This window comes from Macrosteles quadrilineatus, unplaced genomic scaffold (genome assembly GCF_028750875.1).
Source record: "Macrosteles quadrilineatus isolate MER2022 unplaced genomic scaffold, UCM_ALF_1.0 Scaffold_5__1_contigs__length_97177068, whole genome shotgun sequence".
Lineage (NCBI taxonomy): Eukaryota > Metazoa > Arthropoda > Insecta > Hemiptera > Cicadellidae > Macrosteles > Macrosteles quadrilineatus.
In genome coordinates, this window is record NW_026542598.1 from 80468590 (window position 1) to 80495415 (window position 26826).

At 34.4% G+C, this 26826-nt stretch overlaps 2 protein-coding genes across 3 annotated transcripts in view; both read left to right on the top strand.

Annotated features, from left to right (window-relative positions):
- Positions 1–26826, top strand: part of LOC128994364 (pyrimidodiazepine synthase-like) — a 53420-nt gene that overhangs the window by 4295 nt on the left and 22299 nt on the right. Inside the window, exon 2 of one of the 2 annotated variants that reach the window (XM_054418893.1) lies at positions 14109–14244. The exons of the other annotated variant lie outside the window; for it this stretch is intronic. The gene's annotated coding sequence lies outside the window, so the exon portion shown is untranslated. The remainder of the gene's footprint in view (positions 1–14108; positions 14245–26826) is intronic. 2 annotated transcript variants of the gene reach the window in all.
- On the top strand, positions 14256–17322 carry LOC128994347 (zinc finger protein 729-like). The gene has a single exon (XM_054418853.1). It carries the CDS (start codon positions 14606–14608, stop codon positions 16583–16585), a length of 1980 nt encoding a protein of 659 aa, XP_054274828.1. The 5' UTR covers positions 14256–14605; the 3' UTR covers positions 16586–17322.

The following is a 26826-nucleotide window of genomic DNA, read 5'->3' on the forward strand; positions in this document are numbered from 1 at the left end:
ATCCAAAATACATGACGAAATCAAGTAGAAAGTGGATAATTAATGACAATAGTTATATTATTGAATTAAATTAGTTAAAATAGGATTTTAGGATAGTTTAGGATTCGTGTAGAAAGTTATTATTTAAGATTAGCAAGATGTGAGATCTAAGAGAGGGAGCGCACGGGATGGCTCAACTGCTGTGATACAGACACATCCAGCTACTACGCGACTTAAGCACAGCAGAACGCTTTGTTGACATAAAGCTCGTTAAAATACAATCAAGTAGCAAGTAGCATAGGCATAGGCTACAATACTTTACACTATTGTGTATACTCGATTACCTGAGTTAATAGGGAGAGGGGGGGAATGAAAAATACGGTTAATCCAATATAGTATAAAAACAAATGACAAACTCATTAAAACGCTGTAAACAGCCATTAAGTCACGATTTACATTTTTATAAACGAAATTCAATATTGCACAATCATTATTATTGTAAATTTCAAATTATTTATCTTGGTTCAGTTGTACAAACGGCAACGTTTAAAATTGTAGCTAACTCAAACTCAACTAATCACTGGCCAAACATTACATTGCTATAAATAACGTAAATATTAAAGGAACCTTTAGAAAGTGTTATAAGGTACTGCTCATGATAAACAGATAAGGCAGATAGGTGCTGTATCACAGCATAGGAATTGATAGATAAGTAATAAAAAAGTGTAATCTATATATATAAAAGGCAAAGCCCTCACTGACTGACTGACTGACTGACTGACTCACTCACTCATCACTAATTCTCCCACTTCCCATTTACCTAGGAGGCTGAAATTTGGTACACCGATTCTTTGGGCATTAAATAGGACAACTAAGTAGTTTTTATTCTGATCGGGCTTTCGGGCTCCGCCCCAGTGGCTCTGGAGTTTCCCATGTTAACCTTATGAGTACTCATATTTAAATGGAATTAATGAATCTTAACAGCTGTTTCAATTAAACAAGTTGGTTCTGTTCTATGATTTTCAACAGCATTAAAGTTACAAGGATTACCAACAGGGTGCAGCACTATTATTTTTTTAAATTTATAACACAGCTAATTTGCAACCAAAGGTGAGTGAGCGTAGCGAACGAACTTCAACCTGGAGGCGAGTTAGCGTAGCGAACGAGCTAACCTGAAGGCAAGTGAGGGCAGCGAACGAGCTCCAACCTAAAGGTGAGTGAGCGTAGCGAACGAACTTCAACCAGGACGTGATTGAGCCATGCGAACGAGCTCATCTTGAAAATTAAGAAGTTAAACGGGGCAAAGCCCGCGGGTACAGCTAGTAAATTATATTTAGAGATAATTAAAACACTCTTAAAAAAGAATGTAACGAGAACAATCTTGTTATTCTCTTTCTTTGTTCTTCTGTTCATTAATAGGTTATCTTCAATTCATACACAAATTCAACAAGTCGCCATATTTAGGCCTACTCATTGGCCAATCACAGCCTTACTAAGTTACCATGGTTATCACTCAATCACAGTGTACTAAGCATTATATCGTCATCATTCCCCAGCTGTTGTATCTTAAATCTGTTGTAACATAGCGCACAGCAGACAGAAGTGTATAACGGAGCAAACGATTGTTGGCGCAAGCCTTTTTTCCATTTCATTTTCATCAAAGGAGCTGTAATGTTTCTAAAGGGAGGGAGAGGGGATCGTTATATCGAGAAAGACGCTGACAATTCGTTATGGATATTCTGGCAATAAAAGATTCCTTAAAATGAGGTGACTTATAAAACTCTAATTTTATTTATATAGAAAGATAAGTTTTCCAGTCCTGTACAACACTGATTCACGGTCTTTTCCCGGTAATCAAAATTCAAGTACAACTTGATACACACAGAATCTCCGGTTCCCGACCTGGATGATGGCTAGTTATTTAATTTAATTTACAGTTACATATTAGTACTCGTGATAAATCAAACCCGTTATGTAGGCCAACGCCACACGGTTATTAATCTCAGTTGTTTTTGGATTTGCTTACAAACGTGATCGGAAATGGTTAGGGCCTACACAGTATTCTTAAAGAACATTTATGTAAACACTAGCTGTACCCGCGGGCTTTGCCCCGTTTAACTTCATAAGTGAGCTCGTTCGCATGGCTCAATCACGTCCTGGTTGAAGTTCGTTCGCTACGCTCACAAACTTTTAGGTTGGAGCTCGTTTGCTACGTAACTCGCCTCCAGGTTGAAGTTCGTTCGCTACGCTCACTCACCTCTTGGTTGCAAATTAGCTGTTGTCATAAATTTAAAAGAAATAATAATGCTGCACCCTGTTGGTAATCCTTGTAACTTTAATGCTATTGAACATCATAAAACAGAACCAACTTGTTTAATTGAAACAGCTGTTAAGATTCATTCATTCCATTTCAATATGAGTACTCATAAGTTTAACATGGGAAACTCCAGAGCCACTGGGGCGGAGACCGAGAGTCCAATCAGAATAAAAACAGCTTAGTTTTCCTATTTAATGCCTAAAGAATCAGTAAGAGAATTAGTGATGAGTGAGTGAGTCAGTCAGTGAGTCAGTGAGGGCTTTGCCTTTTATATATATAGATATCAGTGACAGCTAGGAAAAGGAATCTTTATCAAAACAGCTGTTCGTAATTTCATGTATGACGTGTTCTCTTAACAGATTATTAGTATTTCATAAATTAATGACGTATGTAGTAAACATGGAGAAAATAAACTAGAAAAATCACACAAAATTGTATTTTTGATCGTCCGTTATTTTATTTCCAAAATAGTGAGGCCATATTTTAATAGTCCACTGTCAAATGTACACCCGTGTGCTCCTTGATGAGGCAGGTGTGGGAGTAGTCTTAATCTCTTCGTTTGACCTTGGAGAAATACAATTTCGTTGGTGGCACTCTTGAAAATGGTGCGTTTGAACGCTGTGAGTAAAAAACAAAATGGCCGCCATTTAAATTTTTAAGGCCAAATTCCATGAAAACCAGCTATTAAAACGAAATTTTGCAACACATTACTTAAAGTCCTTTTTATTACAAATAGAATGACACTTTATTTGCGAAAATCGGATAATAAATAAAAAAGTTATGTTACTTTTATTATTAATAGTAATTATCAAAATAGCAGTCATTTTGAAATCACAAAGTTAAATTCTATAGAAACTAGTGACAAAAACATAATAAAAGTTACATAACTTTTTTATTTATTATCCGATTTTCGCAAATAAAGTGTTGTTTGATTTGTAATAAAAAGGACTTTAGAATACTGTGTTTCAAAATTTTGTTTTAATTGCTGGTTTTCATGAAATTTGACTTTAAAACATTTTAATGGCCGCCATTTTGAAATTCGATGAGCCCGATCAAAGATTTTTTCGGAGAATGTTTATAGTTGTAGACTTAAAGTTTATACCAAGTTTCATAAAAATATCTCCAAGAGCTTTTGAGTTATCAATTATTTTCAAAAAATACAAAATGGCGGATTAAGGTTAAACTAAGCCGAAATCGAAAAAAAATGTTGTACAACATTTTCGACTTATTTTTGCACATAGAATCTGAATCTGCATAGCCCGTTACGCTTTACTGAAACACCCTTTATTACTTTTTGAAATATTTAACTGTCCTGGGACATTACTTCCACCCTGATTAATTTATTTATGAAAAATATAAAATTATGTTTTATAAAAGAATGGTGTATCCTACCTAAAAACTTTAATAGTCTTTTTTGTGCAGATTTGAAATTGCTACATTTTGGTATCAACAATTCTTTCATAACTCTAACGGTTACTGATATAAGTAAGAAAGGAAGTTTGCGACGGTGGCCATTTTGTTTTTTTCCCACAGCGTTCAAACGCACCATTTTCAAGAGTGCCACCAACGAAATTGTATTTCTCCAAGGTCAAACGAAGAGATTAAGACTACTCCCACACCTGCCTCATTAAGGAGCACACGGGAGCCTGTATATGTACATTTGACAGGGGACTATAATGGCTATAAGGACTCTCTCGCCAATCCTGTGGATACAATTAAACCATTAGAATCATAATCGGTGCTCTAGTCCTCTAGTTTCTCTAGTTTTCTTCAGAGTAGGCCATGAGTAGGCTGCATAAAATGCCTTCTGGGCCATGACAGACGGACATAAATGGAGATAAGACATGTTTCAACTTCTTCAATGTATAAAACATAAATAGCCCAAAATATGTATAATTCTGAGCAATGTACAGACAAAACTATAACTTTATTGATATAGATTAACTGGGTTTGAATTTTAAATTAAAAAAAAAATATAAAACTTCTTTTATAGTTTTACAAATAGTGCTGGGCGGGGGAATAATGTTTCTCATTTGTTGTGTACATCATTTATGGGGGGGGGCTGTTGCTCAATTGGGGGGGGGGGGGGTGTCATGAGTCTAGGGAGGGATGGGCACCCCTGATTAAGGGAGTATGCTTTATTTATGGTCTTCTTACTTAAATAGTAGTTTATTGGGATGCAAAAAGATAGTACTGTAAGCCAACATTTAATTTGAATCTTTTACAGTTTATGAAATATCTATTTTCGTAGTCGGTCATTTGTTTCTTTTATTCGAATTAATACAATTTTGTTAACTTCTGCAAATAAAATTATTTAGTTCGTATTTTGTCTATGGTACTGGGCTTGTAATCTTGAATGCTTTTGGGAGATAAATTTGGTTTTTCTTTTCCGAGTCCGTTCGGCTCTTCTACCTGACCGATTTTCATAATTTTGGTCTTAAATTAAAGGTATGCACACGTAGATTTGCCATCAAGCATCAGCATTTATTTATCTACAGTATTACTTGACCTAATAACATAAATTAGATTTTTTTTTAATTGTTCCTTCAATTGAAGAATATATTTCCTCAGTTATAATTACGTAATCCTATATGTTTTGGTCTAAGAACCTTCAGTGAAATACCAGCTTTCATTTGAGCCCTTGATTATTAAGATTGGACGTACCTGAAGCGCGCTGCTGAATTCCAAACAATAAAAAATGTAATTATTTTGGGATTTACCGACGACCAGTGATCAATAACCCCATTTTTATTTTAGTCCGATTTTTATGATTGAGGTCTCGAATTGAAGGTATGCAAGTACAGATTTGCCATCAAGCATCGACATAAATGTATCTATAATCCCACTTGGTTTATACGTAAACGAAATTGGCTCCCCCATGTATTTCTTATGGAACTTAAATTTGGTTTCTCTTTGCCGAGTTCGTTTGGCTCTTCTACCCGACCGATTTTCATGATTGAGGTCTCAAATTGAAGGTATGCACACAAAGATTTGCCATCAAGCATGGGCATATATTTATCTTTAACCCCACTCGGCTTATACGTCAACAAAATTTTCTCCCGATGTAGCCTATTTCTTATGGGAGTTAAATTTGGTTTCTCTTTTCCGAGTGCGTTTGGCTCTTCTATCCGACTGATTTTCATGATTCAGGTCTTAAATTGAAGTCATACACGCAATGATTTCACATCAAGCATCGGCCATCGAAGTAAATGCATCGGCATATATTTACCTACTGTATTATTTGACCGACAAAAATAATTTGATTCATTTTCAAATTCTTACTTCAATTTAAGATGTGTTTCACCAGTTATTTTGGTCTAAGGAACTTCAGTGAAATACCTGCATTCATTTAAGCTACTGTATTAGTTATTCAAGTTATCGGACGAGTTTCAAGCAAACGCAAGGAGAAAAACTAACATAAACATTTTTTGTAAGGGTTTTCTATGACTAAAAATCAATGGCTTCAGTATTGTTCATGTATGTTTTAGACTCAAAATAATCAGTACTGTATTTATAGGCTTTAAATTGAGCTATTGATCGTTTGAATCAGTATCAAGATACTGTATTACTCATCAAAACTCATAAATTTGATTAGTTCTTGGATATTATATTTTTAGTTTAACGCTGCGGAGCAGCATGGGTCCTCTAGTTTTTTGTTATTAGTAAACCTTTATTCGATTTTTATCTTATATCTTTTTTAAATTATCAGCAAGTTTGGTTGGTTATGTTAGCTTATGACAGTTTAATTTTATAATAAAAACATTCATTTTATAATTAAACAAATTATAGAAACATGTTTTTATTTATTAGTAAGTTAAACCTTCATTCAATTTTTTTCTTATATCATTCCAATGAAAAGTATTAAAGTATTATATTATCAGCAAGTTTAGTTGGTTAGGTTAGATTATGACGGTTTCATTTTATAATTAAAAATTATAAAATTATAATTACAGTTTCTGACCAGGACCCTGAGACACTAGTTAACCGAGTGCGCGTTGGACAGCGGTGGAAAAGTATAGATCCCTAACGTCTTGTGTGTTCGTTGGGTAGTGGTAAAAATAAAATAATGTAGTAAAAAACATGTGTCTTCAATTCTCTATTAGGCCTATTGTTTTGTTGTGTTTGTAAACAAATCCAATATAATTCAATGTAGTATTGTTCAAGTTATTAAAAACCTTTCTAAAGGTGATAAAAGTTCTTTTTCATTCATGCTTACTCTTATTACAATTTTAATAACTTGATATTGTGAAATGAATACGATCCTAAAGCCAGACAAGTTTAGTGTAGATCCAAACTCGTCATCTGCAAGTAAGGAATGGACACATTGGCACAAAACGTTTTAGAATTTTGTTACCAGTATCACACCACAACAATCCGACTCCGATAAACTCAAAATACTTATAAACTTTATTACTCCGGAAATCGACAAGTACATAAATGAAATCGGTACGTATAACTATGGTATATCTGTGCTAAGAAGTATCTATGTAAAACCTGTAAATGAAATATATTCCAGACATAAACTATCTGCACGTCAGCAGCAGCCTGAGGAGACTATTGACCAATATCTCCAGGCTTTAAAACTACTAAGTAAAGACTGTCAGCTTAAAGCTGTCACAGCTGAAAAGAATATTGGTGATTATATGCGTGACACATTTACTGCTAGAATAAAATCTTCTGCGATTCGCCAGCGCTTACTAGAAAATTTTTCGTTGACACTAGATCAGGCATATAGTCAAGCCAGATCCCTAGAACTTGCACATGAGCAATCATTAGCTTTTCAATCTTTCCAATCTATAGTAAATGCAACTTCGTCCCAAGAAACTCAAGCGAGCAATCAGAATGTTGATGTAACTTCAAGCAGTTTGGAAAAGTGTTCTTTAGCTGCTGTGACTGAAAAATGTTTCTTTTGCGGTAATCTGAGACATCCTAGGGTCAAATGTCCAGCTAAAAATACAATTTGTCATAACTGTGGTAAACAGGGACATTTTGCTAAGGTCTGCAGGGCAGGTAAATTACAAACCAAGCAATTGGATAAATCTTAAGAAGTAATGAACTCTATTGACCTAGCAGCTTCCCCCGGTGGGTTAACAAAGAGTACAGTACAAGCCCTAGTTAATGGTAAATCTGTCTCTGCTTTGATAGATACGGGAAGCTCTCTAAGTTTTATAAACAAATCTACTGCTCTTAATTTAGGTATTCCTATAAAACCAGGTAGGGATACTGTCTCAATAGCTACTACATCAATCACATCCGACATAACAGGTCAATGCAAAGTAAATCTTGTCATTCTTGATCACTTTTACAAGCAAGTTAATCTTTCATTGTTACCAGATCTTTGTGCATATATAATTGTTGGACATGATATTTTGAAAAACCATGCAAGTATTAAAGTAGTCTTTGGTGGCAACAAGTCACAAATAACCGTATGTAGCGTGGCAGCCTCAACTGTAGAACCGGTATCTTTGTTTTCTAATTTAAAACCGGAATGTAAGCCAATCGCAATCAAGTATCATCGCCATAGCACTGATGATTTAAAGTTTATGGAAAACGAAGTAAGTAAATTGCTTAAAGACGATGTTATAGAGCCTAGTATGTCTCCATGGAGGGCTCAAGCATTAGTAGTTACTACTGAAAATCATAGAAAAATAATGGTCATTGACTACTCCAGGACTATAAATCGTTTTACATTACTGGACGCTTACCCACTACCTAGAATCGATGATATCGTTAACAAAGTTGCAAATTATGAGTTTTTCAGTACTATTGACTTGAAAAGTGCGTACCACCAAGTAAAGATAAGAAATGAAGAAAAGCACTACACAGCTTTTGAGGCCTGTGGTCAACTCTACCAGTTTAAGCGTATCCCGTTTGGGGTCACTAATGGGGTGGCAGCATTCCAACGTGTAACTGACCAAGTCATCCGAACAGAACAGTTACAAGACACTTACGCCTATCTTGATGATGTCACAATCTGTAGAAAAACACAAGAACGATACTATATAAACTTTAAAAAGTTTATTGAAGCTGCATACAAATACAACCTAACTATCAATAATGAGAAGTCTTCATTTTCACTGCGATCTATCAACTTGTTGGGCTATCATATATCACACAAAACTATCAAGCCTGACCCCAATAGACTAGATCCTTTGAAAAATTTACCTCCGCCCAGAAACACCGCATCACTGAGGAGGACCCTTGGTATGTTTTCACATTATACCATCACTTATACCAGATTATGCTGCCAAAGTGATTCCACTTGCGCGTACTACATTCCCTTTGTCCAAAGCAGGGCTCCAGTCTTTCGAAACTATAAAAAGTGAAATCATCGAATCTGTAGTAAGCTGCATTGACCCTGAAGCGCAGTTCATCATAGAAACTGATGCATCTGAGAGTACCATTGCTGCTACTTTGACTCAATCGAACCGTCCAGTCGCATTCTTCTCAAGGATACTTTCTCCAGCAGAACAAAGACATTCAAGTGTCGAAAAAGAAGCACAAGCCATTGTGGAAGCACTGCGGAAATGGCGTCACTATTTGGTTGGTAAACATTTCAAGCTGATTACTGACCAGAGGTCGGTTGCTTTTATGTTCGATAACAACCGTCATGGCAAAGTGAAAAATGAAAAGATAATGAGGTGGAAACTGGAATTGTCATGCTTTCATTATGGTATTGTATATAGACCCGGAAAAGATAATATGGCTGCAGATGCCCTAACTAGAATATGTTCTTCAATCCAAAATCAAGAAAAACTGTTGATTGATTTACATGCGAATCTATGTCACCCAGGTGTGAAACATTTCTACCACTGGGTTCGAAGTAAAAACTTGCCCTACTCGATTGATGAAATCAGACGAATAACAAACTCCTGCAATGTGTGTGCTGCTGTGAAGCCTAGATTCTTCAAACACAAAGGGATTTTGATTAAAGCCACTTCTGCATTTGAACGGCTGAATATCGATTTCAAAGGCCCGCTGCCTTCATCAAGTCGAAACCGTTACTTATTAGTAATAGTAGACGAGTTTTCACGGTTCCCTTTCGCTTTCCCGTGTTCAGACATGTCATCGTCAACAGTTAAGTCGAAACTAAAATAACTACTATTAATAACTAAAATTTCTACTTTTGGGGTTCCTAGTTACAGTACATATGTTCGGACAGAGGAACATCATTTCTGAGCCAAGACTTAAAATGCTACTTGAACTCACTTGGAATCTCAACTAGTAGAACCACTGCGTACAATCCAGCAGGTAATGGGCAAGTTGAAAGATTTACCGGCATTCTATGGAAAACAATTGAACTGGTATTGACATCACTTAACTTAGAAATAAACCAATGGGAGACAGTTTTAGAGGATGCCCTCAGCTCAGTGAGATCATTACTTTGCACTTTGCACAGCCACAAATCAAACTCCTCACGAGCGTATGTTCTTACATCCACGTAGATCTGGGAACAATGGTCTTTCAGCTTCTTCATGGGTTCTCAAATCCGGCCCTGTCTACTTGAAGAAATTCAATCGTACGTCCAAGTATGAGCCACTTGTTGAAGAGGTCCAACTTCTTCACGGGAATGCCGAGTATGCTCATGTTAAGTTGACTGATGGAAGAGAAACTACCTTGTCTACGCGTCATCTTGCTCCGGTTGGTGAGTACCAAACCGACATGGAGCAAACTGATTTTGAGAGTGATGAAAATACTCTATTACCCACTTTTCAACCTGAACCTGAATACTTTCCTAGTCCATCTTCAACACAGGATCAAGAAGATGAAATGAATACTACTGCCGAGAATTTACAACCTAGACAAGAAGCTTCTAGAGGAGAGAACCATTAACACATATACGAGAAGAAGTTTCAGAAGCAGAAGACCTCCTAATTATTTACATGACTACGTTTATTATCATTAGGGAGGAAGAATGTAGTAAAAAACATGTGTCTTCAATTCCTTATTATTGTTTTGTTGTGTTTGTAAACAAATCCATTATAGTTCAATATAGTATTGTTCAAGTTATTAAAAACCTTTCTAAAGGTGATAAAAGTTCTTTTTCATTCATTCTTACTCTCATTACAATAGAGTACTCGGCTGATGTTCAAGAGGTACTTAGATCTAATCCCATCGGTGTCACTAACTTTTTGTCAAAGATTTGGCTTAGAATGCCATTTCTTCTTAACTGTACATCTTTTGTTAGAATTTGAGGCATTTATAATTTTATTTTATGAACAGAATTTAAACTTTAACTTCATTCGATTTATTCATTATCAGCAAGTTTGGTTAGTTAGGTTAGTAACTGCGGATGCCTAATCCACGTCGGGATACCGGACGCGTATCCTCTGCCTTCCTTATTCTACTTATTTATCTACACGCTCTTGTAGTAACAGGTGCTTGGTGATGTACAATGGGTGATTGTTGTGGAGAACGGCACATGGACTAGGTGAGGAGGGAAAGGAAGTGTGACGTGTAACAGTACTATGATCAGTCAAAAACATCCGCAAAAGAGCAGTTTAAAGAAATAGGAATTATGACTGTTTTTAGCTTATAAATTTATCAAATAGCCCTTTATATTAAATCAAACCATGAAAGATTGCCAAAATTGAACTCTTTTCATACCGGTATATATTCAACCAGAAAAGGTAATGAATTGGCGTTCAACAGACATAATTTATCGGTTTATGAAAAAATCCCATCTTATAGTGGTGTTAAATATTTTTGTTAAATAGCTTACCTGACAATATAAAAAATATAAGTAATTTTAATTCATTTAAAAAACGTTTGAAATTATTTCTCACCAACAGACCCTTGTATAAATTAGAAGATTTTTTCCAACTTCCTGAAATTTGATTTTACGATAATAACAATATTCTTTGTAAGTAGTCTTAAGTTTAATATTGTGTTTTTATAACTGACTCCATTCTGTACAAAATGTGCATTATGAATAAAGTTTTTTTGATTGATTGATTGAAACTATTAATAATTTGTGCTGTGTATATATATCGAGTATGTATATTTGTACTGTAAAAACACTTTACCTCATTTGCATAAAAAAATTGCCAACATCCATACAACACTCTACATAGAAAAACTCTTCAGTTCCCTATCAATAGGACTGTTATTTATGTGAAAGCTCCTTTGTATATGGGTAGGAAACTATTCAACCAACTCCCTAATCAAATCAAATCGGCAGAAAATATGGATATTTAAAAAAAACTGCTAAGGGAACATTTGTAAATACTTTGTCCTTATTCAGTTGATTCTTTTTGCAGCTGTCACTCCTTTTTGTTGTATTTTAAACCACTGACCTCACTTTTAATATATTACTTATTGTAAATTCTATGTGTCAAATAAACATTTCATTTAATTTCAAACCCCTTATTATTTGGCCGTGTAAGAACTTCCCTACTCAAAGGAGTGTTAGTATCTTAAGCTGTAATCAAATTATCGTCTAAAAACACTGCCCCACCTTCCAAGCCTTGGAGTGTCTGTTCAATGGAATTTTGAAAAATGCCAGGAGCTGAGGAGATGCCATATGGCATTCTCTGATAGGAGAAAACCCCTTTATGAATACTGATTGTGCATAATTGTTTTGGCTCGTCATTTAATTAAAGTTGCATGTAAGCTTGGCTGCGATCAATTTTACTAAAGGTTTATCCACCTTGTAAATTAGCAGATAGTTCCTCGATTTTAGTTAGAGGATATTTGTTAACTTCTTGGAATGGAGTAACTCTAAAATCCCTACAGATTCTAATTTCCCGACTTTTCTTTAAAACTGGGACTATAGGTGTTGCCCAGAATGCGCTACTTACAGGTACTAAAACTCCACCCTTCCTTAGTCTGTTGTAGAACAGCTCCTGTTCCTTATAAGCTAAACAATTATAAGGTGGATTGGATTAGGCGGATCTGCTGAAGTACGGTACTCCACCATAAAGCCAATTATGAAAAACAAAGATAAAAGTTTGGAGAAAGAATAGTTTCAAACAGACCACCTTATCTTGAAAAACATCAAATAAATAACAAAGAACAGTTTGGATTCAGGCAAAATCTTTTAACCATAGATGCAGTTTCAACATTTATCGATTTCATCATTAAGAATATGGATAATGGATAGTAAAACCTCTTCTGCAGCAATCTTTTGTGACTTGTCAAAAGCGTTTGCCACTATTGACAGAAACATAAATTAAACCTAATTAACATAAACATAAACATTAAAAATAATTGTTCGTTTTCTTGTTTGTTATTATTTAAATCTGTGTGATAGTAAGCAATATTCAGTACAAACAATTAACATAATTTAGAACGCCATTATCTTATCACAAGGTATAAATTTATAAATGCACAATATCATTTTGAAAAGAAGTGGAAGAGAACACATACACACAGAAGCAATAATAATTCTGTTTGAACACTCTTTCTAGTTTCAACTGTGTCCACACTCAGTATATAGACTGGTGAAATTTGATATTTTTTGTCGCAGACACAATGACAGACAAACAGACACAAATTGACTCTGATTCAGTTTTCATAGTGTATAAAATCATTCATAGTGTTTAAAAATAACAAAAAACTTTATGATTTTACGCAATGTACAGACAAAACTGTAATTTTATTATGTATTATCCTAAAAACATAAGTTTTTGACATTTCGTTCTACAAATATTTGTATTTTAAACCACCTGATAATTTTGTATTTTGAATCGTTGTTTTGCGCTAAATGGTTTTAGAACAGATTCAAAAAACTGAAAATGTTCTCCAAATAAGTGTTTATCTCTTCGAAGGCCTCTTTCATGTAACCAGGATCATATGACAAGTGCAGCAAGGCCAGGACAAACTTTCGTGGGGGGGGGTCAGGTCAGTGGCGGTTCTAGGACCTTGTTAAGGGGGGCTCCTGGGGGGCTTGGGGGATGTTTTACACCCCCCAATATAAGAGGGGGGTCTGGGGATTTTTTTATATTTTTAAAGTGGTTTAGTGATTTTCTAAAGCAATTTTTAACGCCTAAAACTGTCACAAATTGTAAAAAAAACTCCCATTTAACCGGTTGTTTGTCATAAGCAAGTAGACATTTACAAATTCAAACTATGACGATTGCATTCATAAATTTGTAACCATACTTTAGGCTATGGCCATATCCTCCTAAAAACCGTTTAAGACTTTCTTTAGCCCCTGTAGACCCCCCCCCCTTAGAATCACTACTGGGTCAGGTCATGACTGTGGATAAAAGATTCAAGCACTTTCATTCAAACACCAATTCCCATGCTTATTTCCAAAATGTTGATATAGTTACAATTATGTAATATATTACAGGATGATAAATCTGTTTTGTTTGAGTAAAGTATTTTTGTTGAACCTTCATAGTTTTATTACCTCTTTAATATAGATCAGATTTATTAATAGTTTTTTTTTTTTTTATGAAATATGAATAGTTACTGCAAAACGTAATAAAACATAAAATATAATCATCTTTTGTGGTTTCCATTTTATAAACTTGCACTTTTTAAACCTAGTGTCAATTTTTACTACTAAATTTCGGGATTTGGGGGGGGGGGGGTTTGACCCCCTAACCCCCCTGGCTACGGCCTTGAAGTGCAGGAATCATCTGCATGCATAGTGTACAGTACAATGTTTTCGTCAGCTGGGAAAGTCAGCTGAGTCAAGCGTGTAAAGTATATCAGACTTGTATTTTTGGTGTTGCATATGTTTATTGTAATAGCTATTGTGCGCAATATTTTAATGTTTGGAAACCTACTGTAAATCAACAAACGAATAAGGCTAAATGTGAACAAGAAATGTATTTATTTTATAATGTATGGTCTTTTTCAGAAGAGGAAATGGATTTGAAGAGGAAAAGAAACTTCAATTTGTTGCAAGAAAGATAATTTAGATAATCTTTTATAGTACTTTAAACCACAGCTAAAATGATTTTAAGTTTCTATTATACTATAAACTACTATTGAAAGTAAGTAATTCACTATGTAAAACTTGACTTAAATCTGTACAACCGTTATGTGTATAATGTGATATTATTTGATAAACAATATTTTAAAAAAGCATGGGCTTACCAATATATAATACGATGGAACATAAAAGACAAGCAAATTAAGAAAAATAGTTAAGGTTGGCTATTGGTATTAAATACACATACAGTAACAAAACTTAATTAAAGACATTTTAAAGTTAAATAATACAATACATAACTTTTTTAAACATTCAAAAAATTTTCCAACAAGACACTTATTTAAATAGACATAAGAGCCAACTGACTAATTCTAATTAGTTACTAGATTGTCTGATGAGTTATAAGAAAATTTAAAAAAATAATGTCTAAGATCACAGAAAAGTTTCCCCTTAAGTGTCCAATATGTAAAAAAACTATTTTAACTAATTGGGAAATGAAGAATCATATATATGTGCATACAGGTGAACGTCCATTTCAATGCTTGACGTGTGAGGAAACATTTATTGAACTACATAAGGTAAAGTGTCATTTGTTGACACATTCTGTCAAGTTTCCTTTTAAGTGCACTACATGTGGAAAATGCTTCACAACCATTAGCAAAATGAAGAGACATACATTAATTCACACCGGGGGAAAACCTCATATTTGTCATATATGTGGAAAATCGTTCACACGCAAATATCATATGAAACATCATATATTGGTTCACACTGAAGAACGACCTCATAAGTGCACTATATGTGGAAAATCGTTCACAAGAAAATGTCAAATGAAACGTCATATATTGGTTCACACCGAAGAGCGACCTCATAAGTGCAAAATTTGTGGAAAATCCTTCACGACCATTGGCAATTTGAAGATACATACATTAACTCACACTGGAGAGCGACCTCATAAGTGTACTATTTGTGGAAAATCCTTCACAACCATTGGCAATTTGAAGATACATAGATTAACTCACACTGGAGAACGACCTCATAAGTGCACTATATGTGGAAAATCCTTTAACCAACTCAGCCATATGAAGAAACATACAACGCTTCATACGGAAGAGCGACCTTATGAGTGCACTACATGTGGAAAATCCTTCAACCAACTCAGCTATTTAAAGAAACATAACCGAATTCATACTAAAGAGCATACTGAAGAGCGACCTCACTTGTGTCCTATATGTGGAAAATCCTTCAAATCCAATAACGGAATGACACTACATGCATTGGTCCATACTGAAGAGAGACCTAATTTGTGTCCTATTTGTGGAAAATCCTTCACAACCATTGGCAATTTGAAGATACATACATTAACTCACACTGGAGAGCGACCTCATAAGTGTACTACATGTGGAAAATCCTTCAAAACCATTAGCCAATTGAAGTTACATACATTAACTCACACTGGAGAGCGACCTCATGAGTGCACTATATGTGGAAAATCCTTCACAACCATTGGCAAAATGAAGATACATACATTAATTCACACTGGAGAGCGACCTCATAAGTGCACAACATGTGGAAAATCCTTTAACCAACTCAGCAATATGAAAAAACATACAACGATTCATACTGAAGAGCGACCTCATAAGTGCACAACATGTGGAAAATCCTTTAACCAACTCAGCAATATGAAAAAACATACAACGCTTCATACTGGAGAGCGACCTCATAAGTGCACTATATGTGGAAAATCCTTCTTAACCAACCACAAAATGAAGACACATACATTAATTCATACTGGAGAGCGACCTCATAAGTGCACTACATGTGGGAAATCCTTCAACCAACTCAGGTATTTAAAGAAACATAACCGAATTCATACTAAAGAGCATACTGAAGAGCGACCTCACTTGTGTCCTATATGTGGAAAATCCTTCAAATCCAATGGCGGAATGAAACAACATGCATTGGTCCATACTGAAGAGAGACCTAATTTGTGTCCTATATGTGGAAAATCCTTTAAAACCAATACTGCTTTGAAGATTCATACATTGGTTCACACTCGAGAGCGACCTCATAAGTGCACTACATGTGAAAAATCATTCAACCAACTCAGCGCTATGAAGAGACATACAATGGTTCATACTGAAGAACGACCTCATTTGTGTCCTATATGTGGAAAATCCTTTAAAACCAATAGTGTTTTGAAGATTCATACATTTGTTCACACCGGAGAGCGACCTCATAAGTGCACTACATGTGGAAAATCCTTTAATCAACTCTGCTGTATGAAAGAGCATACAGTGGTTCATACTGAGGAACGACCTCATTTGTGTCCTTTATGCGGAAAATCCTTCAAATCCAACAGCCATTTAAAAAAACATACATTGGTCCACACGGGAAAGTGACCTCATAAGTGCACTACAAGTGGAAAATCCTTTAAGAAACTCAGCCATATGAAGAAACACACAACGGTTTATACCTCATAAGTGCTCTATATGTGCAAAATCCTTTAGGACCAAAAACAGTATGAAGAAACATACAACGCTTCATACTGAAGAGCGACCTTACGAGTGCACTACGTGTGGAAAATACTTGAAATACAAAGACACATTGAAGATTTATATATTGGTACACACCAGAGAGCGATCTCATAAGTGCACATGTGGAAATTGAACTACAGGTTCATGAAGATTGTTGTGAAAGCCTGATGTACATTTTGCCCATGTTTAGCATCATTAGGAGCAGAGGTTGTTTTTATATCTTTTTAAACACTATTACTTTTCATATATTATTAGTTGGTTAATGATTTATGTAGCCAGCGCAGGAATCCGAGCTTGCGTGTTGGGACCGAAAACGTTACATATCTTCTTTTAATGTTTAACCCTCCATTGGTGATACCAGAGTTTTCCTCCGGGCGCATTTGTTTTAATAGAAAAATATGTAATATCGCCAGCCGGCAGCTTTAGAACTAACAGTACCTCACATACATCCTTCTACAATTATATTGATTGTACATGGTTTATGGTCGTTTTTGTATTATAATATGTGACAAAAATACTTTTTCTAATATTTCAACACTCTGGAAAAAAACTCTGTGTGTCACCGATTGAGTTGTTTTTGTTTACTCTATATTTTATAAATATGTAAAGTAAGAGATTTTATTGAGTTCATGTACAGATTTATTGATTATACAAGTTGTAATACGTTTTTATATTAATACCTATAAAAAACTTTGTTTGTCTCATGTTTCAACACCCGGTAAAAACTCTGTGTACCACCGATAGTGATTTAAAATCAAAGACACCGTTAAAGGGTTAAGAATACCCTTCAACCCTCCTGAATTTCCTGTCCTGAAATACGTAGCTTTCACGGCTGACCTAAAGAACTATAACATCAACTGATGATCCACTGTTAAACAATCTCAAAAATAGCTCAGATTCAGATTATTTGTGTCATTTTCTAAATTCAACAGAAAAAAAGCAAATTTCTCCTCTCTAAACATCACCCGAAAATTCTTAATTAGATTGTCACACATTTCGTTTTAGGCAAAATGGCTAAAATGGACACAACATTTTTACAATTTTGATCTGATCGCAATTGCACTCCAGCGCATATTAAGATTTTAAATAATTATATAATGTAATACATTTAAAGATACAAATCTTCATTGTTTGTTAGTTAATGTCATGTTGTTTTACACTTTACACCTATTAGTTGTATCTTTCACTGATTATTTATTTAGATGTATTCTATAGGTTTTTATGCATATGGCAACTGAAAACTTTAATGTAATGTCAGAGTACTTTCCAGGGCTATTATCTGAGTGTGTATTGCCTTGATCCTTAAAAGACAGTAATCATAAGCTTTTGTAACTTAATTTTATCTTACTAATATTATAAATGTGAAAGTTTGTGTGTCTGTTTGTTTGTTCGTTTGTTTATCTGTTTGTTTGTTTATTTGAAGTTCAATCTCGCATTAACTACTGGTTGGATTGGGCTGAAATTTGATATGGTGATAACTCACATCCCCAATTAACATATAGACATATTCTTATTTCAAAAATCCTTTTGGGCTCCACCCCCAGTGGCTCTGGAGTTTCCCATGTTAACCTTATGAGTATTCATATTTAAAAGAAATTAAAGAATTTTGTCAGCTGTTTCAACTACACAAGTTGGTTCTATGATATTAAATAGCATTAAAAAGTTATAAGGTTTACCAACAGGGTGCAGCACTATTAATATTTTTTGCATTTATGACAACAGCTAATTTGAACTAACTAGCAACAAAAAGCTGTGATTACAATGAGAACTTTACTTTTTTCTATTTTTAGGTGCAATGGTAGAACATTATGGCTATGGTAGATATGCTATACTAAAGCATAGGCCTACCGTAAATTAAAAGAATCAAATTTTCTTAAACTGTGTCCTCTCCCATTGCCAACGCAAAGCCAAATATAACTGCAATATGCATTTTATACTTTTTACGCCAAACCCGTACGAAGGACGGGTACACTGCTACTTATGTAAATACTAGCTGTTGTACCCATGCTTTGCAACGGGAAGAGGACACAAAATAGAAACATTTTAATCTTTACATTTGTTGCATATAATAGTTACACATCCGCCAACGCTTTTAGAAACAAAATTCAACTTTTATGGCCTTAATAGGAACGTTTAAGTTATGGCTTTTAAATCTGGTAAGTAGTGGATACCACCATTTTGATTTTGATTAATTTTAAATCTTGTGTAGGCTGATATGAGAAAAACTGACCAAATGTTTGAATAAAACTTTGACATACATGATTTACCTTCTCTCCCTTTCACATATCACATATCTTTTAATTTATTATTGACATTTTAAATTTCAATTTTGAAGTTGCAAAAATACTAATTATCAAATTTAAATGAACATTTTTTTAAATTTCATTCTTCTTTATATTAAATCACAAATCCTTCCGTCTTCAGTTTCTTCACTCACAATAAATCATTAGCTAAACTAAGTCAGCTGTTATAAAGTTTAGAAATATTGCTGTGCCTTATCAATACAGTCTTTTGAACTATTAAAGATAAAGAAACTATATCTATAGGTACTATAAACAATTTTAAACAAATAATTTAGCATTAAAGACAGCAGACAATACTAATATGATTATCAAAGCATCAAGGACTAAGAAATGTAATAGCAAATACAGTATATGTTTCATTGCATCTCTGATTATACTCTACAAAAATATCAACAAACAACTTAATATACAAACAAGTTCTTTTAATCAGTTCCATCGTCCATTGCCTTACAATAACTTAATTTACCTACATATACATATAAAAAACAATGTGATGTGCAAGTTATGTTAAGTTACCGGTAATCTAAACACATGTTAAGCAGTTACAATTTATTTAAAGTAGCCTTCAAATTCATACAAAACATCTATACATTGTAATTTTCATACTGTTTCCATAAAAACATATCAATAACATTATTTTCATAACTTAGACCCTTTAAAAAATCCAAAGCAGAGCCGGAGTTGATACAGCAACGGTTATAGAATCTGTTTTTTTCTATAATCATTGACATAGTTTTAGAATAAATAATCCATGATAAAAGGTTAAATTAAAATAAACCTACCTCATAGTTATAGCAAATATTATATTTAATTTCTTTGTATCAGCTGTCTGAAATTGTGAAATATGCAGTTTAGCAGTTCTTCTTGTTTACATTTGTCAAAGCAAATGTAAACAAACATTGTTAGTGTTCTCATTGCAGCCATGGAGACCAATCAATATTTACTTTTAAAATGTTCACTTCAGAACTTTTAAAGCCAAAGGGGGCAAAGCCTACGGTCAGTATCGAAATGTGAGTAGTCCTATAATGGTCCTTGGTATGGTAGCTATATTTTTGTAAATTTTAAGCCCATTAGGTTCAGTAGTTTTTGCACCTATTAGTAACACACATACAGACAGACACCATTAGATTTTTATATAATAGTATAGAAAGATATATGTTTAAATATATTTTATTATTTTTGTGTATTAAATTGTTCACACTCAGTATTGAGACTGGCAATTACAGCATTGTGGTAAAACTCATAACTCTAAAGCCCCCACAGCAGATGAGCATGTTGGGTTGGAAGTCAGGTTTACACTGGAGTTGGCAGTTTACACACACAGTGGAGCCTACGGATAAGCATTTTTGTACTTTGTCATTTATGAAATGGATTTTGACTCAGCTGTTGTGTTGATTAGTATTGTAAAAAAGTTAACTCAAAATAATAAGAACAAACAATGACATGTATGGACCAAAAGGTGGCTTTTGAATAGAAATCGTTATTCACTATATTTGAGGTGAGCGCCCAAAAAAAATCCACTTAGCGTATTAACTGACGTGCTTTATTAAGTGGCACCAGGGCCGGTTCTAGGAATTTTTCAGAGTTAAGCGAACACCCGAATCAGCGTCACACTTAGAATCCCCCCACCACCCCACCAGCAACCCATGAACATTACTTAACTCTATTTGTGAATTTTTTCCCAAAGATTTTGGGAAGAACTTTTTTATTAGTTTAGGTTAGAAGAATACTTGCAATAAAAGACTGTTTATTATTCCCAGGAATTTAACATTTTTACACTTGTACTCATCGTATAAACTTTAGCAAAACCAAGGCTACACTAAAAAAAACAGGCCGTAATGCTCGTCAAGCATAGTGAGAAGAAAAAGATATGTTGTAAACAGTCAATGTGTAAATTATCGAAGTTGTATTAAAAATGTGTATAGTTTTGGATGTTGGTTTGTGTTTAATGATATAAGTTAGTTATTAAATTTTTATTTTAAGTTTTAAGGATTTGGCATATGACTAAGATTTCTGCCAGTTATTGCCTAACTCTGTCCTGTAGAGTTTAAAGTAGCCTACACCTTATTGTCTACAAATTGGCTAGATAACTTAGGTAAAAATTCACCCTTTAAAATGGAAAAGGACTGTTATGTAAATTGTAAGTATTTCCATTGGTTGATAATCTTTTAGTTGGCTCTTTTGCTCTTTTAAAATCATTGGAAATTATGACTGTTATAAGTTTTCAACCAAGTAATTTGTTTGTAAATAACTCCTGTACTTCTTTGCAATTGCTCGATTTCGAGCAACATGTACACTAGTAAATAAATAAATACCTACGTCATTGCCGTAAGTTAACAATTTATTTCTAAATGTGAAAACAATTTTTACGCCACACTACACTATTTTGACGAACTTCCCACACAAGGATTTAGCCCAGAAAACAGCTGTTTGCCGCCAGCTTAATCGGGGTTTCATTGCGTACCGGTACTACTGTAGCCTACTGTAATGAGTTTTACCGGACACCAATCAGCTGATTACACTGTATTTTTTTTTTACTTTATTTAATTTACAAAGTTGAACAATAAGCAAATGATATAAATAGTAATACAAAAATAACTTGAAGAACATGAGCTAGTGATTGACCACCGTCAACACTAGCAAACAAAGAGAATTTTGATAACACTTAGCCGAATCTGAATGGTAGGTCCAATATCGTATGTCGCTTCAGTCTGTAAATGGTGTTGTGATTGTCCAATAAATTAAGTGCAAGATAATTTGAATGATTTTCCAATTTTATAATGTATTTTTAACTAGATTTTGTAATTTCTTCTTTTACTGTTCGAATTTGAAGATCATTGTGAAGTGTTCTGTTGGTAACAAACCAAGGAGCGTTGACAATTTTACGTAATAATTTTGATTGGTAACGTTGAATAATTTCAATAATTTGTTTAAACTGAACTCAATTTCATGATCCGTTTTTCAATTTCATATTTTATTTTAAAATATTGACATTTTTAACAAAAAAATTGCAATATTTCATAAATAAAACTAGATAACAAAAAATGGATTGCTGAATTGAGTTTGGCTTAAAAAAGGAACTCGAAATGATGGGTCACAAAACCCCCTTCATATTTAAAATAGTTGATCACATTTCAAAATGGCGGAACCAAGATGGCGGCCAAAAAAAATACATCCGTCATAACCAAGTTAAAATAGGTAGACAATGACTGGTAGTGTATACTTATCTTTATCTAGCACTATTTTGAGATTATGGTCTTAGTTTCTAAAAGCACAATGTTAAAATGGGCTAAAAATAAAGTTGTAAAAAGCCCTCATTACTTTGGAATGGATCAAGATTTTTAAAAACTGTTTGTGGCATTGTAATCAGGGTAAAAATCTAGTTCGAAATAATGGGTCACAACCCCACCTTTACATTTGGAAAAAATATTTTACATCCAATATGGCGGATCCAAGATGGCGGCCGGAAATGACCACCTTGTCAAAATGAAGTACTTACTACCCAACAATGTTTGGAAGTGGTCTGGGATTGATGTTTGAAAAAATGTAGAAAAAAGTTGGGAGGGGACAATTAAAACTCACCCTGTATAATTAAGATTCATTGAGAGAGAATAAATGTGTAATTTATCCAAAGTCCTTATCGATCTGAAAGACGAGCTGGCTAACAGGCCTATACGGAAGAAGGATATGTTTGTCGTAGTAGGTGGTACGAATGATGTTTCTGTCCAATCAATTGAAGCAGTTGTAAACAATTTGAAAGAACTAGAACAAAAAGTATTGACCCAAAACAGATTTTGATTTTTGAAACACCTCTTCGGATGGATGATAAGACAAAAAATGAACTAATAAAGAAACAGAACAAAAAAATCTTTGATTTCTGCTTAGAAAAAAACTTTCCGTTCATAGGGTTAAATAGTTTGCTTGATAGGAGCTGCTATACGGAGCAGGGGCTGCACCTAAACGATAAAGGGAAGGATCTTTTGTGCAATTTAGTTTTACTGTACATTGAAACAGTAGGCTGTGACAAGTCCTCAAAAAACTTGGAAACCAGCCTAAACCAAGAAAAAACATAAATATTAACTCAACTAGGCCAAAGGATTGTGACAACATTAAGATTACACATCTTAATGTCAGAAGTATCTATACTTATAAAAGGCAAAGCCCTCACTGACTCACTCACTCACTCATCACTAATTCTCCCACTTCCCATTTACCTAGGAGGCTGAAATTCGGTACACCGATTCTTTGGGCATTAAATAGGAAAACTAAGTAGTTTTTATTCTGATCGGGATTTCGGGCTCCGCCCCAGTGGCCCTGGAGTTTTCCATGTTAACCTTATGATTTTTCATATTTAAAAGGAATTAATGAATCTTAACAGCTGTTTCAATTAAACAAGTTGGTTCTGTTCTATGATGTTCAATAGCATTAAAGTTACAAGGATAACCAACAGGGTGCAGCACTATTATTTCTTTTACATTTATGACAACAGCTAATTTGCAACCAAAAGGTGAGAGAGCGTAGCGAACGAACTTCAACCTGGAGGCGAGTTAGCGTAGCGAACGAGCTAACCTGAAGGCATGTGAGCGAAGAGAACGAGCTCTAACCTAAAGGTGAGTGAGCGTAGCGATCGAACTTCAACCAGGACGTGATTGAGCCATGCGAACGAGCTCATCTTGAAAATTAAGAAGTTAAACGGGGCAAAGCCCGCGGGTACAGCTAGTAATTAATAAAATTGAAATCATTGAACAGTTTTTGCTCTCAGAAAAGCCAGATTTATTTTTAATCAACGAGCATGGATTAGACCAGGTGAGCCTAAGCGCACTAAACATATCAAATTATGAATTTCTAGCTGGATATGGTAGAACAGATAGGGGCCTAGGTGGAGTAGCTATTTTTTAAAACATACACTGTGATATTATAGAAAATATTAAACCAACAACAATTGGCAATAACCTTATCAAAGAAACAGTTTTTGAATGTTCCGAAATAAATTTTACCATAAATAAAGAACTTTTTACTGTTGCATCAATTTATAGATCTCCATACCAGAATAACCTAGATGAATATTTCAACAAACTAAATGAATATTTAATGCATTTGGATACAAAAGACAGGCATATAATTGTAGGATCAGACTTCAATATAGATTTATTAAAGAAAGACAATAGTTATCATAGATTCATTAATGAAATAGAAAGTTTTAACTTGAGACCAAATATAACAGAGCCTACCAGGATTACAGAGACCTCTAGCACTTGTATTGACAATTTCCTCAAATTTTAGACCATCACATGCTTCAACAATTGAACCTCATATTTCCGATCACCATGCCATTTCTATTCAAATAAATGTAAATACAGATAATTCTAATAGACACTATACAAATCAAACCTCGATAGAAAAGAGAAACATAATCACAGAAAATCTTAGAGAATTAAAATTTAGACTTAATAATATGAAAACTGGAATTCTGTGTACGTGGCAAATGATGTCAACGAGATGTATAATAGCTTTATTGACACGTTAAAGTATCACTTTGATATTAGCTGTCCATTAGTTAAAAATAAAATAAAAACAGGAAATATGAAAAGGTCCAAATGGATGACAGCGGACATTCAAAGGTCAAAGGAGGATATGTTCCAGCAATACTCAATATGGAAGCTCACAAAATCAGCCCATGATAAGAAAAAATACATTGAACTTAAAGACAATTATAGGAGAAAAATCCAAATAGGAAAGTTAAATTGGGCTCAAGAGAGTATAACCACATCAAGAAATAAATCAAAGGCCTCTTGGAATGTTATTAATAGCTTAAGAACACAAAAGAAAGATAATAGCACCAATATAAGCTTGAAAATAAATGACAGAACCATAGAGGATCCTTGCCAAGTCGCAGAAACATTTAACACTTATTTTGCAAACGTATCAAGCCTTGTAAATGGCAACCACCTAAGCTTCCAATTATCAGGTTTTCCTAGTAAAGATAATACAGACTGCAAAATGACCGATTTTTCTCAGATCACACCTCAAAAACTGGATGATATCATCTCCAAAATGGAATCTAAAAAATCTAGCGGAATCGATGAAATCAGCATGCACACACTGAAATTTTGCAAATCTGAGATTTTACTGCCGTTGACTCACATAATAAATTTTTCCTTAAAAACTGGGTTTTTCCCCGAAAACTGCAAAGTAGCTAAAGTCAAACCTCTTTTCAAAAAGGCGGACAGAACCGATCCGGGCAACTATCGTCCAGTCTCGCTTCTTCCGTCAGTCTCAAAATTAATCGAAAAAGTTGTTTCGGAGCAACTTACTGAATTCATTGAAGTGAACAATATTGTCTGTAATAGACAGTATGGTTTCAGAAAAAACAGATCCACAAAATTGGCTCTCATTGATTTTGTTAATGATTGTATCGATGCGGTTGAGGCTGGGGAGACAGTGGTGACTTGTCAAAAGCATTCGACTGTGTCGATCATATCATTCTTTTTGGAAAAATTGGCTTCAATTGGCATCTCCGGAATTGTTTTCAAATGGATTGAGTCGTACATGACAAACCGACACCAAATTACTGAAATTAGAGGAAAATCAAATCACAAAATTAAAAATGTCATGTCGACTCCTCAAAAAATCACAAGCGGAGTTCCGCAAGGATCCGTCTTAGGACCTCTCCTATTCTTGGTTTACATTAATGACATCACCAACGCGATTCCAGAGTCTGATGTCTACCTCTTTGCCGATGATACAACATTGGTCATGAAGGGTAAGGATGTTAAGACTCTGGAGGGCGAAGCAAATGAAAAAATTTCAGATCATTCTAAATTTTTTGAAGCAAACAAACTCAGTTTAAATTCCCAGAAAACGAACTATTTGTGTTTTCAAACAGCACAAAAGCAAAATTCCAAAAATAATAGGACACCGAACCTATTTATAGGAGAGAACCAAATTGAACAATCAAAAACGGCTGACTTCTTAGGGGTGAGGCTGGATGATAGACTCGGATGGGGCGAGCACATTTATGGATTAGAGAGATCACTTGCTCGAGGACTATTCATTTTACGTAGGACGTAGGATGAGGTCATACGGCAGCGATGATCTGTCCAGGCTCGTCTATCACGGACTGTTCGAGCAGTACATTTCATATTCCATCATTTTGTGGGGTTCTTCCACCAAAAAGAATTTGGAAACAGTTTTTGTCTGGCAAAAAAAAGCAATAAGAACCATCCTAGGCATGCCACCAGATGCCAGCTGCAGAGATTCATTCATCCAGCTTGGACTCTTGACTGTCCCATGCATATTCATCTACGAAGCAGTAGTATACATAAAATCACAACACATTCAACCTCATTTCATAGATCACAAATACAACACTAGAAACAAAGGAACTCATGCTCAACAACACAGACTAAAATTGTTTGAACAAAAACCTCACTATTCCGGTTTAAAAATTTTCCAAGCACTGCCAAAACAACTTCAAAACATTCAAAACCTCTCAAAATTCAAAACAGAAACCAAGTCTTTCCTGACAAAAAATATGGTTTTTATGATGTAGAAGATTTTCTAAATTTAAAAAAAAACAGAGCCCTTTGGCCTAGGAAGTGATTTTATTATAAGTTATTTTTTATTATTAGCCTATTACTGTATACCTATTGACCTGTCCAATTCCTGCCCTGGACTACGGACGGAAACTACAAGTATTCAAGTAAGTAAGTATCTAGACCCGTTTCCAAGTACAGTGAGTAATTTGGCATGTTATTAGGCAACTGAAACAGTTTCCTAATAAATAACTTTTGTACAGATTCT

Excerpts from the sequence above, each read along its gene's own strand:
- LOC128994347 (XM_054418853.1), top strand. The coding sequence starts at position 14,606 with ATGTCTAAGATCACAGAAAAGTTTCCCCTTAAGTGTCCAATATGTAAA.